This window comes from Stenella coeruleoalba (genome assembly GCF_951394435.1).
Source record: "Stenella coeruleoalba genome assembly, chromosome: 15".
NCBI lineage: Eukaryota > Metazoa > Chordata > Mammalia > Artiodactyla > Delphinidae > Stenella > Stenella coeruleoalba.
The window spans coordinates 66,282,909-66,299,024 of NC_137161.1; the positions used below are offsets into that span (position 1 = coordinate 66,282,909).

Here is a 16,116-nt window from a genome sequence, read left to right on the forward strand (position 1 = left end):
TTCAGTGTTAGAATCTCAGGCAACTGTACCTGCTGACCTCAGGTGCTCGTGCGCTAGCTGGTGTCTGGTTTTAAGGTATGATCCCTGGTTGCTGCAACTTAAATGTGTGGGTGGCAAAAACGGCAAGGCAAGAGTACTTGTCTATTTCTACGCTGGGTGCTGTCCTAGTCAGCAAGAGTGGAAGTAACTTACATTTTACTCATTCGATAAGGGCACATGTATGAAAAATCTGAGTTAAATGGCATTAATTCCATGAAATATTATTGAAACACCTGCCCTTTAAACACCTTTAAAAACACCTGCCCCATCTGACCAGATCTCTTTAAAGTGGGCTCTGCTCACGGGGATTTAAACAGCATTAGTTGTTGGATCTGATTCCTGCTGCTGCCTCCACATCAAGTTCGGTTGAAATCCTTCCACAACTTTAGGATGCCATGTGAATTGCAGTATAATCTCCATCTTAGAGATGAGCAAGTAGACTCAGAAAGATTAGTTCCCCAAAGTCACCCGTCATTAAGTTGTGTAATCTAAGTGTTCCACACCCAGGCAGTCTGGAACCAGAGTTCAAATGTTTAACCAACATACAATCTGCCTCTCTCTGTTTCACTCTGTTATGACGATAAGAACCAAAAATGGGTAAGTGGAGTTACTTTGGCTTCAGCTGGGGAGATTTTCTGTTTGAATGGAACGATTTCTTTTTCTGAGCTGATCATGCCCACAATCTCCATGCTGTCTGTAAACTCCAGCTTGGCAATTCCTTCAAAGCACTTCTTCAAGTGTGGTTGAACTCGGAGGGGGTCCTTTGTCTCTGACAAGATCTCCAACAGCTCATCATTTGATAGGAAGAAGAACCTATTGCAAAGCAAAGGAAGATGGCTACTGGAATCTCTTCTAAGAGCTTCTTTTTCCAACAAGGTGATACTCCCCAACAGGTAGATGACACTCGCGTGAATGCCAGCTACTTCTAGAGTCTTATCTAAGGCCCACTCCTCTTCACCATTTTTCATCTAGGGCATAGAAGGTGGAGATGGTTTTGACTCAGCAAAAGAAAGGAAGAAAGCTGGTATATGTGGATTTTATATGGCTGGGAGAGAGGGGTTGCTACCAGGTGAAAGAAACCTGGATAGAGCAGTGGTTCTTAACCTTGGCTGCACTTTAGAATCATCTGCAGAGGTTATAAAAAAAAAATTCCAATGCCAAGGTTCCACTTCCTTGGGAAGAGATTGTAATATAATCTGATCTGGGATTGGGTCTGGGAATTTGTATTTTTAAAACTCCCAGGCGAGGGGGCTTCCCTGGTGGTGCAGTGGTTGAGAGTCCACCTGCCGATGCAGGGGACGTGGGTTCGTGCCCTGGTCCGGGAAGATCCCACATGCCGTGGAGCAGCTGGGCCCGTAAGCCATGGCCGCTGGGCCTGTGCATCTGGAGCCTGTGCTCCGCAACGGGAGAGGCCACAACAGTGAGAGACCCGCGCAAAAAAAAAAAAAAAAAAAAAAAAAAAATTGCTTTCTAAGTTACACTAGCCACATTTCAAGCACTGGATAGCTACGTGTGGCTAAGGACTCAAACTGAGGTCTGTTTAACTCCAAAGTCCAGGCTCTTGAGTACTATACCCCTCTAATTGGGTATTTGACCATGCTGGTTCCATTGGTGTCTATTCAACCTCACTCTAAATAGTGACCGTGAAGACACACCTTACCCCCGAGAGCTGTCTTTTGGGGAATGGAAAACCTAGAAAGAATATGGAATAGATGAGTAGAAGCTAACTCTCAGTATGAAAAAATGTAACTCTACCTATATATGGGTCAAGAGCGCAACTTCAAGCAAGAGAATGATGCTGAATACCTGGGGAAAAATAGCCTCTTCTTCTCCAAGTAGTCATTCAGCCCCTTCTGGATGTCCTCCAACAGAAGGTTGGCTTCTTGAAGCCTCTCAGCCATCCGTGGTTGGTCTGCTGCCACCAGAACCCTGGTATCTTTCACCTAGGTTCCATAAAAAAAGGTGATAATCATCACGGGGTTCCCAGATCCTGAGACTGGTTATTGTAATGAGTGTGCGACCAGCCCGTCAACTAATGACCCTCCTACCCTAATCGCCTCCTAATCCCCCAAGGTTGACTGCTCATATAACATGACCCTCTTCCTCTGGCCATGGTTGACTGGGCTGGGGTTGGGCACCTGAAACCGACGAAGCCAATTATATTTTAACTTCTGGGATTGTGGAATTCAGACCACGACATTCTATACTAGTCTGCGCTGGTCCCTTGAACATTTGTTAAACAAGTGAGTAACTAAATACAGAGAATTACCTGAATTCTAAAATTATTCTCAATCTATAAACGCTTTATTGCATTATCGTGTAACAAATAAAATCTTATACCTCGTTAGGAATGAGAGCTAAATTATCCAAACTGCTAATAGTCACCTCCACGAAGGTGGGATTTCAAAAGGCCTCTACTTTTTATATTTCCTATTTCCATGTTTGAATTTTTAATAACAAATAACTTTCGAAATTAGAAAAAATTTATAGAGATACTGAATTTGCAAAAATCCAGTTTACTAAGAGGTTTCAAGGGACACGGCTGCATTGCACAATGAGGAACATCTGTACAGCATCCCACATTCCTGATGGTGAGATGTGCTAGGTAGTAAAAAACTCACGGCTTGGGACATGAGTGATTTCCAGTAACTATCAACGATGGCAAATTTCCTGCCCTCTTCTGGCATCTGGGCTATGATGTCCTCTGAACTGAAGATTGGTTCCAGGTATAGCCAGGTGGCTTGGCATTTTAACCAGGCATCCAAAATTTCCTGCACGCGAACCAGCTTTTCTTCCCAGTTCTGCAAATTGAGCATTTCATATCTGAGTCACTAACATGCCACTCTGCATCGCAGACCCACCGACAAATGGATGCATTCACTCATTCACTTGTTCCACAAAGACTTATTGAGTGCCCACTATGTCCTGGTCACTCTTCTAGGCAAAGTGGATACAGCACTGAGAAAAAAACAAGAGTCCTTGCCCTCATAGAGTTCTTCTCCTAGTGGAATAATCATCATAATAATAACAACAACAACAGTAATATTTATAAGGCTTACTCTGTGACAAGTGATGGTCTGAGTGCTTTATGTATGTGAAACCAATTTAATCCAACAGATTTATAAGGGAGATATTATTACAAAGCTCACTTCACAGGTGCAGAAACTGACATACAACGAATTCAAGTAACTTGTCCAAGGTCACACAACTGATAAGGGGCAGAGTCAGAATTTGAACCCAGGCAGTCTGGCTCAAGTTGGTGTCCTTAGCCTATCCCACTTCCACAGACAAAGAACAAAGGAGGCCAAACCTCGTGTAATTTACATTTTAGATTACTATAGCCCAGAAGGTACTTTCCATATGTACTTTGGTTTGGTGCATTCAAATAATCTCACCTTCTCTTTTAGCAGACTGTTGCAAAAGCTCAGTCTGGCAGACTGTTACAAAGGCTTACTTGGATGGTTATTGCTTTCAGTCTTTCGTTGTTTTTTTTTCCTCATCAAGAGAAAGTGAGTTTCTTTGTTAATTGGACTTAAAAACCTTCTTCCGAGACTTCCCTGGTGGTCCAGTGGTTAAGCCTCCGCTCTTCCACTGCAGGGGGCACGAGTTGGATCCCTGGTCGGGGAACTGAGATCCCTCATGCCACACAGCCAGAAAAAAAAAAAAAAAAAAAAACCTTCTTGCTCCTCCAAGAAACCTGGAGCTAACAGGCCATCACAAAACATTCAACCTCATTTCCTCTTACCCGGCATTCTGTTTCTATTGGTTTGACAAATGGAGAGCCACACATGGTCTGGGTCTTTATCACGTGATCATCAAGTAGCAGTTGAATGTCATCAACTGCACACAAGATGCTTGTATCCTGTGAATAAAAATGAGCACCCCGTCAAAATCGCAAGACCTCTGCCCCACAGATTTTTATGCTGACCCTCAAAGTCCTCACAGCTCAGATCTCCACGCTTGTGGGACACTATGTCTTGTAGGAGGTGGAATTTTCTATTTTCTTCCTGGAAAATATTCTTAAAGACCTTTTTACCTCCTTTGCAGAAATCAAATACAGTCCTAGCCTAGATCTGCAACCAGCATCTGTTGAGAAGAGGAGGAGTTCTGTCCCCTTCCCTGTGTTCCTGCTTTTCTGTTCACTTGTTTTCCAGGCTCTCCCTCAGGTAGAATCAACTGCTAATCTGGTTAGGTCTAGACCTTTGGCTCCCAAACAGTGTGCCCCAGGGCACTGCAGCAAACTCACAGCAAATAACTGTGGTTATTTTAAAACAAAATACAAATGTTTTCCTTTTAATTTATATGCACTTTTTCCCAGACCTTTGTTCAGTTGATGGGACACAAATACTTAAGTTGTTTGAACCCAATTACTTCATAAATAAAGCTGTTACGTATTTCTTTTGGACTAGAGAAGGGAACCATTTAAAAAGTACTCAGATACCAACAGCACCGTGAACCAAGAAAGTTTGGGAACTTCTGACTAAATAATTATTTGGCCATATTTTCCTGGTAGTTAGGGTTACTGTGCCTTAAAGGTTAGCCCCTGTAGATGGACTTTTCCTTCTGGGCCATGTGGCAAGAAAGCTGATAAGGGTCTGTCCCTTTGTGGTAGGTCTGGTCTTTCTTGCCCTGTTTTCACTTCTTTCAAACCTACATCTGGGTGGTTAATTTGGAGCGAGGATATATTCTCTCATCCCCCTTTTACCAGCAGGTCTGCACTGACAGGTGTCCAGCTATTAATGAACTGGTACCTCGATTCCCATTTTACTGTTGACCCTTGTCTATAGCTACTTCAGTCAAAAACTCTGAAGAGTGGCCAGATGTAACTGAGCTGTTATCAGGTTCCCCGACTTAACTGCTCATCTCAGCCCCACAGCCTCTAGCAGTATCTAATCCAATCAGATTCTGTAACAGCAAGTTGCTGGGACACACGGTTGCCTGGTCTTGCTGGGAGAGGCCCCCAGTTCTCCTCCCTCCCACTGGCTTGTCTACAGTTCTTAGTCAAGAGAAATCAAGGCATCAAGACAAAAAGGAAAAGAAGTCACAAAAGGATAACATGCAGCCTGGGGGAGGGAGGAGTATGGGAGCCTTTAGGGTTTTAGTCCTCAATCCACACTGCACTTCAGAAAAACCAGGGGTGCCTTAAAAATACAGATGCTCAGGCCAGAGTGATATTGTGATTTATAATAAGAAACGTATCTTTGGTCTTTGTTGCCGGCACAGCTCCTAAAACCCTTGGAATTTCCTAAGGGATGAGAGCAATAAAGGCATCTTTTGTTTTGTTATTGAGGTGGGTTTTTAGACCACACCGAAGGTTGGGGGCTGGTTGCCAGGAGAGCCAACCCTGTGATTAGAGGGTTGGAACTTTTAGTTCTACCATCCTGACCTTCTGGGAGGGGAACAGGGATAGAGATTGAGTTCAATCACCAGTGGCCAATGTTTTAATCAACTATGCCAAAGTAATGAAGCCTCTATAAAAACACAAAAGGAGGAAGAGATATGGGAACATATGTATATGTATAACTGATTCACTTTGTTATACAGCAGAAACTAACACACCATTGTAAGGCAATTATACTCCAATAAAGATGTTAAAAAAATTAAATTAAAAAAAAAGGAGAGGGTCCAGAGAGCTTCTGAGTTGGTGAACATGTAGAGATTTGGGGAGAGTGGCATGCTCAGAGAGAGCGTGGAAGCTCCACACCACTTCCCCGTAGGCATTCCATCTGGCTGTTCCTGGGTCCTATATCCTTCTATAACAATCCAGTGATCTAGTAAGTAAACTGTTTCTCTGAGTTCTAACAACTTAATTGAACCCAAGGAGGGTGTCGTTGGGACCTCCAATCTATAGCTGGTCGGTCAGAAGCACAGGTGATACCCTGGGCTTGAGACTGGCATCTGAAGGGGGGTGAGGGGGTTCGCAGTCTTGTAGGACTGAGCCCTTACCCTGTGGGATCTGATGCTGTCTCCAGGTAGATAGTGTCAGAGTTGAGTGGAGTTGGAAGACACCCAGCTGGTGTCAGAGAATTGCGTGGTAGGTAGTGTGGGAACTCCAGCCACCTACCCCAAACACACACACTTTGGAACTGAGTGACCAGAAGTGTACCAGGGTTGAAATGCACTGGTTTAAGAGCTGACGGCCTGCAGTATGTGAGTTTCTGCCTGTTGCCTCCACGATGTACAGCTCACCCAAGCAGCAAGTCCTCCTACCCATGGCCCATACCAAGAGCAAGCCAGACCCCAGAGATGGCTGAGCAAACCCTTCAGGTTTATGCACCTCCACAGGCACTCTGTGAACTTACAAGTCTTCTACAAGCGCCAGTGATAAGAAAGTCTACAGCTTTGCTCTTCAAAATACGGTCCAGAGACCACAGCTTCAGTATTATCTGGGAACTTGTTGGAACTGCAGAACCTCAGGCCCCAGCCGAAACCTGCTGACTCAGAACCTGCACTTTAGAAAGATTCTCAGGTGATTTCTGCACTTAATAACACTGGAGAAGTGCTAAGTATTGTCTACCTCAGGTATACTTCTGAGGGACCTGGGGTGCCCTCCCAGGGAGATGCTAATTCAGGAGGCTTGCTCAGCTCTTTTTCAACAGAAATCTTGTTGCTCTGAATCCAAAGGCCTTTCTCATTTGAAAATGCATCCCTCCATGGTGTCTGGGAAGAAGGCTGACTGGCACAGGAAGGCGGACAGGAGGAAACAATCTGACGCAAGGGCATAGTGATTATAGACAACAATACTGTATTAAAAACTTCTACGCTGCTAAGAGACTAGACCTTAATTATCCTACCACAAAAAAGGAAGGATAATTATGTGAGGTGATAGAGGTGTTAGCTAGGGTGGTAATCATACCGCAATACGTAAAACTATTACATCAACACACTGTACACTGTAAACTTACACAATGTTATACGTCAATTATATCTCAATAAAAAATTTTAAAACAGATTAGTTAGAGATCCTTCTTCTTTGAGTTCTGTTGCAGTTCTGAAACGAATCCCTTCTGTAATTTACTACATAATAAATGGGCTGCTCTCAGGGGGCCGAACAGTTGGACTGAGACTCACGGTGTCCCTGTACTTCACGAAGTTGAACGTCATGTTAGCCCAGTCTAACTTCATTTTCTCCAAGTTTTTCTCCAGAGAGTATTCCTTACTGGCAGTTGCACCAATGGGCTCCAGTCTAAAGAGAGAACACAGCGACAGTAACATCAATGGAGGAGGCCTCAAAACACATCAAAGGAGGAATTTCAGCTCAGCCATTAGAGAAATTTAAAAAGCCTTTAATTTTACTAAAATGTTTACCATCCTACTCTAATATTTACCAGCTAGCTCCAGTGTTTTGCAGGGTTTCTTTACACTTGGCGCTAGTGACTTTTTGGGCTGTGTTATGCGCTGAATTGTATCCCTCCAAAAATCATATGTTGAAGTCCTAACCAGCAGTACCTCAGAATGTGAGGTACCCTGTTTGGACATAGGCTCTTTAAAGAGGTAGTTAAGTTAAAATGAGGTCATTAGGGTGGGTCCTAATCCAACATAACTGGTGTCCTTATAAGAAGAGGAGATTAAGACACAGATACGCACAGAGGGAGGACCATGTGAGCACACAGGGAGAAGGCAGCCATCTGCAAGTCAAGGAGAGAGGCCTCAGAAGAAATCAACCCCCTGAAAACCTTGACCTTGGACTTCCAACCTCCAGAATTGTGAGAAAATAAATTTCTGTTGCTTAAGCCTATGGTATTTGTTATAGCAGCCCTAGAAAACTAATACAGGTTGGATAATTCTTTGGTGTGAAGAGCTGTCCTGTGCACTGCAGGAAGCTTAGCAGCATCCTTGGCCTCAATCCACTAGATGCCAGTAGCTGACAACCCCAGTCCCCACCTCTTGCCAGTTGTGCCAACCAAAAATGTCTCCAGATGTTGCCAAGTGTCCCCTGGGGGTGGATACCCCCAGTTGAGAACAACTGTTTTAAGGCCATTAAAACAAGACTTCCTTTTTCCATTTTCATTTACTCCTTATTATTCCTATTTACTTCAGAATTATTATTGACTTCTTATTCAGGTCTTAGACTTTCTGTTAATTTATATGATGGCTTTTTTCCCACTCCCTGTCCCTACCTTTTAAAAAAACACTTGCTATCTTCCCGATGCACTGGGTCCATCCACCTACAGACCCTCTGTTCTATAGAAAGGGGGAGGGAGGGAGAGAAGGGGAAGATAAATTCCTTTCTTCTTGTTTCCACAGGAGAGCTGGGTACTAAATGCAGGCGTGGCTAAAAAATTGGGAAGCAAAGGTTTTGGAAGGAAAAGGAGGGATTATTCTTTCTGCCTCAGCACTGCCTTTCACTGTATCCTTGACCATCTGGTCTTTACTTTCACGTCAGGAAACTGAAGCCCAGAGGAAGCAAGTGACATGTCCAAAGCCACACACACAGCTGCGGAGTGCCAGAACCAGTTCCTCTGACTGCTAATCTGGTGTTTCTTCCTCCCCTACTATGTGCCTTCTCCTCTCTCTTTGTCAGAGGAGCAAAAGAATTGCTCACATGTGGTCAGCCAAACAGCTCAACTAAATAGAGCTGAAAACCCTCATCTGGCCTCATGTAGGGATGTAGAAGAGGCCCGGATAACGCCAGACAATGACTGATCAACACCTCAGCAGCATGGTCTTCATTCTAAATGTGACCTTCTTGGGAGACAACCAAAATGAGCGTGCATATAGAGAATAATAAAGGCAGGTGCCAATCCAGATGAGTATGAGACAAACAGGCTGGCGGTGTGGCCATGACCCAATCACTTGACAGGCTTTCGGTCCCCATCTGCTCATATCAAGCATTGTTGGTATAATTAAATAAGATAAAATGCTTGCAATGTGCCTTATAATTATGCAAATAATTGCACAGGGGAGGAATTAATGAGGTTGGGAGTCCATGAAGTATATCGAGTTGACCTTATCCAAATGTACTCAAGATGCTCACTAACTGCGGGCTGTGATAAAACTGCCTTAGCTATGGGATAGTGGGATACAAGGAACACCACACTTCACTAATAGGCAGTAGCTGAGAACTTAGATGCTAAATCAGTTCAGGTTAACTATGGGATAGTGGGATACAAGGAACATCACACTTCACTAATAGGCAGTAGCTGAGAACTTAGATGCTAAATCAGTTCAGGTTACACGCCTTCTCTCATAACCCTCACAATAACTCCAATCACCTAGCTACTATTATTATTTCCATTTTACAGATAAGGAGACTGGGCACATAGAGGTAAACAACTTGGCCAAGGAAACACCACTTCTAGATTTGTCACAGCTGAGCACATTGGCATGAAGCATGGCAGTGTGCTGTGTATCTGCTCAGTCTCTGTCTCCTTTGATGGGTTTATCTTTTCAGGCAGTAAAGGGTTATGGTTAAGCCTCTGAAGTTAGCTAGCCTGGGCTCGGGTCTTGGTTCTTGTGACCTCTGGATATTTGCTTAATCTCTCTAATCAATTTATTTCCTCATCTGTAAAATGTGAATAAAATTAGCTAGAATATTAGGGTGTTGTGATGGATAAGTTGGTTAATTCATATAAAATGCTCAGTGCAGCATAAGTGTTCTAGAGCTGGTATTTCTTGGGAACATCTTATTGGGGAAATTGAGGCCCTTTAATAAAATAGCATAAACCTGGTAAAAATGCATGTGTCTTGTATGATATCACTTACATGCGGAATTTTAAAAAATGGTACAAATGAACTTATTAAGAAAACAGAAATAGAGTCACAGATGTAGAAAACAACCTTATGGTTACGGGGGGGGAAGGGGAGGAGGGATAAATTGGGATATTGGGATTGACATATACACACTACTATATATAAAATAGATAACTAATAAGGACCTACTGTATAGCACAGGAAACTCTACTCAATATTCTGTAATGGCCTATACAGAATCTAAAAAAGTATGGACACATGTATATGTATAACTGATTCACTTTGCTGTACAGCAGAAACACAACATTGTAAATCAGCTATACTCCAATAAAAATTTAAAAAAATAAAATAAAAGCCTGTGTCTGTAGACCTGCTCCTTAAAGAGGGACAGTAGTGGTGGTATTGGGGGTCATCAGAGTATTCAGGTGGCAGACAGATTTGGGGGCCTGGAAGGACCTTAGATTAGGTGCTTGCCCTGCCCCAGTATAAAGGAAGGGCTTTCAAACTCTAGCAGGCATCACTATCGCTTACAGCAGCGCTGTCTATTCAAAATATAACCTGAGCCACATATGTCATTTCAAAGTTTCTGGTAGCCAATTTAACATAAGTAAAAAGAAACTATTTTATTTAACACAATAAATCCAAAATATTATCATTTCAACATACAATGAATATTTAAAATAATTAGATATTTTGCTTTTTTTCCCTCCTTAATAAGTCTTTGAAATCCAGCCTATAGTTTACACATTCAGCACATCAAATTCAGAATAGCTACATTTCAAAGGCTGAGTAGCCACACGTGGCTAGTGGCTCCCGCACTGAACAGCGCTGATATGGAGGATTTGTTTAAACCCAGATTTCAGCTTTCAATCCCCTGAATTTCTGATTCAGCAGATTGGGGTAGGGCCTGAGAATGTGCATTTCTAACAAGTTCTCAGGGGATGCTGATGCCTCTGGTCTGGGGTCACAGTCTGAGAATCTCACGTGTTGAGTGAGAACCAAACCCAGTTGCCTAACAGGGTCTCTAGTCTTAGCAATACATCTCCCTACGCATCACCCTGAAGGAAGTGTGGAAAAACAAACAGGGTCCTGAGAATCTCTGGTCCTAAAAACAGCAGATCAAATAGTACAAATTCTCACATATGAACTCCAGGGGCATTTGGAGAAGGAGAGAAAGCAAGTGAAGAGATCTCTCATTTGACCATATTTCATGAAATTTTAGAGCTCAGGGAGCCACTCCTGTTTGCTGCTGTTGTTTGTTTAAAGAGGAAGAAACTGAGGCCCAGGAAGGTGAAATGGTTTTGCCCAAAGTCACTGAGAGCTGGGCTTGAGGCTCAGGTTCAGAGAACTATTTAAAAAAATTTCTTTTTGAAATAAAATCTCTGACTCAATTTTCTAGTCATAATCTGACATCAACTCTGCAGCTGGAAATGAAAGCTTCACCAGCAGCTAGTCAGCTGAAGTAGAGGTTACCCTAAACCAGAATGAGAAAAGCAGCCTGCTATGCGGCCATTCAGTCATACAACTGTGAGAATTCATAGACACTTTGACGAAAAAACTTTCTGAAGGGAGAAGCCTTACTTTTCAATGAATTTGCCAAATCCAAATTCCAGCATATTTGAGAGGCAAGTCGTTTCAGTGGGCTTTACTTCATAGCCGACAATCTCACTAATCTGCAAAGAGAAAAACAAGGGTGTATTGTCCAAGGCAGTGTTGTCCAGTAGACTTTCTGTGATGACTGAAATGTTCTATATCTGTGCTCTCTCGTGCAGGAGCCACCAGTCACATTCAGCTGTTGAGCACTGGAAAGGTGGCTAGTGTGACTGAGGAACTGATTTTCAAATTTTATTTAATTTTACTTAATTTATATTTAAATAGCTACGTGTAGCTAGTGGCTGCTGAATTGGACAGCGCAGGTCTAAGGTTTTGGGCGGTGGCCTAGGGCCCACCCTGCATTGTGTCTGGTTTGCTGGGGGTTGTTCTCCCACCAGGAATTGGCATAATGCAAACTTGTGGGCACCTTAGAGGCTCACAACCAGGTCTGGTTTGTTTTTGTGCTCCCAGGGCTGACTGCAAAACCTGGTCCATGACAGAAGCTGCTGTAAGCATTTGCTGAATAAAAGGAGGAAGTCTATTAGCTAGATGACTCCCCTACCAAAATCTTCCTTTCCAACCCAGTGTACTAACTTGTTGGAAATGTTAGCACCTGTGCCCATTCCTTTGGTGTAAATATTACCCCAACCTTACCTTTCAAGTGAAAATATCCCTGTGAAAGTTCTTTGATGAAGTCTCTGATGGTTTTGAACATTTTTCTCAGGGACTGAGAGATCTGGGCAGTACGAGGGTTATGTGTGCTCAAGAAGAGCACAGGGGTTAACAGGAATGAGGCTCTGTAAAAAACCTCACCTACTGCCCAGTTTTGTCTCTGTCCAGCTCCAGCAGGACTAAAGAATGTCAGAGCAGGAAGAGACATGAAAATCACATCATGTTCTGTCTTATTCAGCCCTGTGTCCCTGGGGCCTGATAGGCAGTAGGCATCAATAAGCACTTGTGGAGTGAAAGCATGAGTGAACCAGCTAATTCAAACAGATTCCAATCTGGGTTCTGAGGTCACCTGGAGGACCACTGAGGTAATGGAAATAATAAAAGTAATTAACATTTATTGAGGGCTTATTATGCGGTAGGTTGGTTTTAAGAGCTTTATGTACTTATTTCATCCTCCCAACATGGTGAGGAAGGTACTGGTATATTATTACTCCCATTTTACATGCAAGGAAACTGAGACAAAGAAATTAAGTTTATGATCATCTAGCTAATGGACCATAACAGCCATTGCAGAATTGGGACTTGTATCTGATTCTGACTCCAAAGCTCTCATCCATCATATGCTAGTGTTTCCTGCAGGTCTTCTATGTATAATTGTGCAGATTATATACTGCATAACTCTAGAAAGTACAATTCCCACTGTCGTGCACAAAAATAGCATTCCCTAGAGCATAAACTGCACAATTATTCCTGGTGGCCCAGGGCTCTCATTTATTCTCTAATACCTGCAAGTATGGCTTAGGACAACACACTATCTCTAGGATTAAATGACATAGCTGTGTAAAGCACTTGACACAGTAAATACTTGGCCTATGGAAGGACCCAGAGATCTGTAGTTTTATTTTTTAAATTGCTTTTGTCGAGTATAGAGATTAACAGGCATCTGATCTAATTCTAAGAAACTGAAGTCATGCTGTCCAATACGTAGCCACTAACCCCTTGTAGCTATTGAGAACTTGAAATGCAACTAGTCCATATCAAAATGTGCTGTATAAAAGCACACCATGTTTCAAAGACTTAGTATGAAAACTGTAATGTAAAAGGTCACATTAACATTTTTATACTGATTACTTATTGAAACTGATAGTGATTTTGATATGTTTGGTTAAATCTAGTCATACGGTTTATTTCACCTTTTTTAAACTTTAAAAAATGTGGCTACTAGAAACTTTAAAATTATACATATGTTCATAGTATATTTCCACTGGGCAGCAGTGTCCTAGAGGCCAGCTTTGGTGCATATCAGTACAGTGTTACCGTGTTCCATCTTGTTTTACACCACAGTAGCAATAAAGTCTATGTCTCAAATACGGAGACTAGCCTTTCCTGCTTAAGTTCTGGGAAACGGTCAGAAATCTCGACACAACCGCCTCATGACCCCAGAAGATCCATTTTGTAGTCTTGAGAGCTACAGGTGGTTTAGCCTACAGAGCCCCCCCTGCCGGAGCCAAATCTGTGCACAAGGATCTCCTGAGTTAGGCATTAGAACTGAGAATGTTTCCCCAAGTCTGGGGCTGTCACTGGGCGGGCTTGTTGTGTGACCTACAGTACAGGCAGAAATGGGCTCTGAGTCGGGGCAACCCTGAGGGTACCTTGTGGCCTTTGTCCTTTCTGAGCTTATCTTCAACTATTTAGCCCATTGAGATTCCACTGTAGGTGCTCTTTACTCAGGAGCCACCTTACCTCTTGCCTATAGTAAGTGGAATATAGCACATTCCATTCTTATCTATAGCTCACTGCCCCCTACTGTCCACTCCCTCTCTCTGACCTGATATTTCTTGCCCCCTTTTCACACATCAAGGCTGAGTCAAAAACACCTAGATTCCAATTCTCTTCCCCACCCCTCACTGGCCACGTGACAATTTATTGTCCCTACTTCAAAGGGTTGTTGGGAGGATGAAATGAGAGAATCTGCATAAAGTATATAACAGTACCCAGTACAAAGTTGGTACTCCATACACTTTAGCTATTATTGTTATTATTATTTTAATTCCAGGGAATTTTTTCCCCCAATCTGTCCATCTAAGGGGCCTATAAATGAGAATTATTAATGTCTAGGAATGGTTGGGATTTTTAAAGTGCCCCTGTGTGAGAATGCTGTCATCACAGGGGGAGCACCAGATGGAGGGGATGGCTTTCTGAGCACCCCTAGAGCACTGCTTAAATGCCATTGATGAGGACACTTTCTAAAATGTCATCTCACGGAGAGACCTAGCACTGCTGGAGGGCACCTGTCTACCTAACTCTCTAAATGGTCAAAGCTCTAGTCAGGCTAGCTCCGCAGGGAGAGGCACCCTATGAGTACCAAGTGAGGGCAGCTGCCGCTGTGCAGATCCCTCTGCTGGGGCAGCTCAAGACCCAAAGTCTACCAGATGACCTTTGCTCTGACTTCTTTCCATCTTTGCTTAAGTCTTTAAGCAAATTTCAAGGCTTTCTGGGAAATTGAAAGCAGCTCCTCTCTACAGAAAAATCTTGACTCTCTCATGTACCAAGATCTCTGCTGTCCCAGGGAGATCAAAATACTCCTAATGGTTATGCTCTCAGACTGAGTCCTTCTAGAGACAATGTCCTCAGTCTTGTGCATGGTTCCCAGGGAGAGAATTTCAGGCCCAGTCAGAGAGCAATTTGCCTACGGAGAGCCAGTCTCTTCTTCACCTCCACAAAGAGCAATTCCCTGGCAGAAGATGTTTCAAGGCCATTGCTAGCTCTTGAATGTGACAATTATTTTAGAAACACAGTGAGTTTTCTTTCTTCTGTTTAGTATCATACTACATTTATCACCCTCACATTTGGTTGCTTATAAAAATCCCATCATTTTTAGGGAGAATATTTATTATCCTCATTTATAGACCCAAAGGGCTGAAAAAAGAGGGCAAAATCACTTCTGAATATAGCCTGCTGGTTGAGGAAGCTGAAGTAGGAACCATCTGGCATTGTTAGGAGCCCCCAGGGATAAATGTGACTTTCTCTTTTGTGTAGCCTAGGTTAAGGAACAAATACAGGCCCCTCCCATTGTAATGTAACACCCTAATCACCTTTTAGGACACTGAACAGCCATTTGCTTAGGAAAGCAGATTAGGAGAGCCTTTGTGGCCACTGGCTGGAACAATACTCAACCACCAGCAATGGGGTCCCCAAAGAAAAGGATCGGCCTGTTTATGTGGCGAGGCAGGAAGTTATCCCCTTCCTTCAAAAGGCTATCACCCCCTTTACTACTCCCTTGGCCTCAAGTAGATTCTCCTTTTAGAAAGAAAAAGCTTGACCGGTTAATGGTTTCTGCCTTCCAAAGGGCTACCAGGACCAGGGCTGGGCTGGGCTGGGCTGGCTGGGGGTGGGCGGTGACAGGGACCTGCTGCCAGTGCCGGTCTTTCACTCCTGGGTTGCAGGAAATGCTGAGGATAGGGATGTGCTGCTTGAATTTATCAATCTTGATTTTCAAATTCTCTGCTAAGCGCCTGGGTGCAGGCACATCAACTAAGGTCTTGGTCAATTTATATATCGTCCTCCACATATTCCCTATTTGCTCCGCGATTTCCTCAGCATTCAGTAACAAGAGGGGTCCTGAAATAGAAAAGATGGGGTGAGGGAAAGGTCAGATCACCAAGTAGTGTTAGTCACATGTACCTTTAATTCCCTGAATTTAGAATTGTGTCTACGGTATGGATATTGGAACAAGCACAGGCTTTAGAGTTGGGTCTGAAACCTCTACTTAGCCAGTGAAGCCTTGGGGATACTGACTGAACTTTTCTAAGCCTCAGCAGTCTCACCTGTGACACAGGGGTAATACTGGATACCTTGGAGGGTGACTGTAAAAACTACATGAGATAAGGAAAGTGGCTAACATATTGCCTGGCATACAATGCAAGAGTAGTTAGGGAATCAATTGTTAGTATAAGTTATAGATGCTATTATAGAAGTACCAAAAGGTGCTTCACAAATGCTGTGAAATATTAACAACTGGGGAATGTGGATGAATAGGGACATAGGAGTTAACTGTACAGTTCTGACAGCTTTTATGTAAGTTTGAAATTATTTAAAAATAGATTATCTTTAAAACAG

At 43.0% G+C, this 16,116-nt stretch overlaps 1 protein-coding gene across 1 annotated transcript in view; it reads right to left on the reverse strand.

The window, feature by feature from the left end:
* Window positions 1-16,116, reverse strand: part of DNAH3 (dynein axonemal heavy chain 3) — a 189,277-nt gene that overhangs the window by 107,606 nt on the left and 65,555 nt on the right. Inside the window, exons 18-24 of the mRNA XM_079946098.1 lie at window positions 15,407-15,618; window positions 11,314-11,405; window positions 7,111-7,225; window positions 3,785-3,901; window positions 2,661-2,840; window positions 1,846-1,982; window positions 651-852 (exon numbers count right to left, since the gene is read on the reverse strand). Coding sequence (XP_079802224.1) covers window positions 651-852; window positions 1,846-1,982; window positions 2,661-2,840; window positions 3,785-3,901; window positions 7,111-7,225; window positions 11,314-11,405; window positions 15,407-15,618 — 1,055 coding nt within the window. The remainder of the gene's footprint in view (window positions 1-650; window positions 853-1,845; window positions 1,983-2,660; window positions 2,841-3,784; window positions 3,902-7,110; window positions 7,226-11,313; window positions 11,406-15,406; window positions 15,619-16,116) is intronic.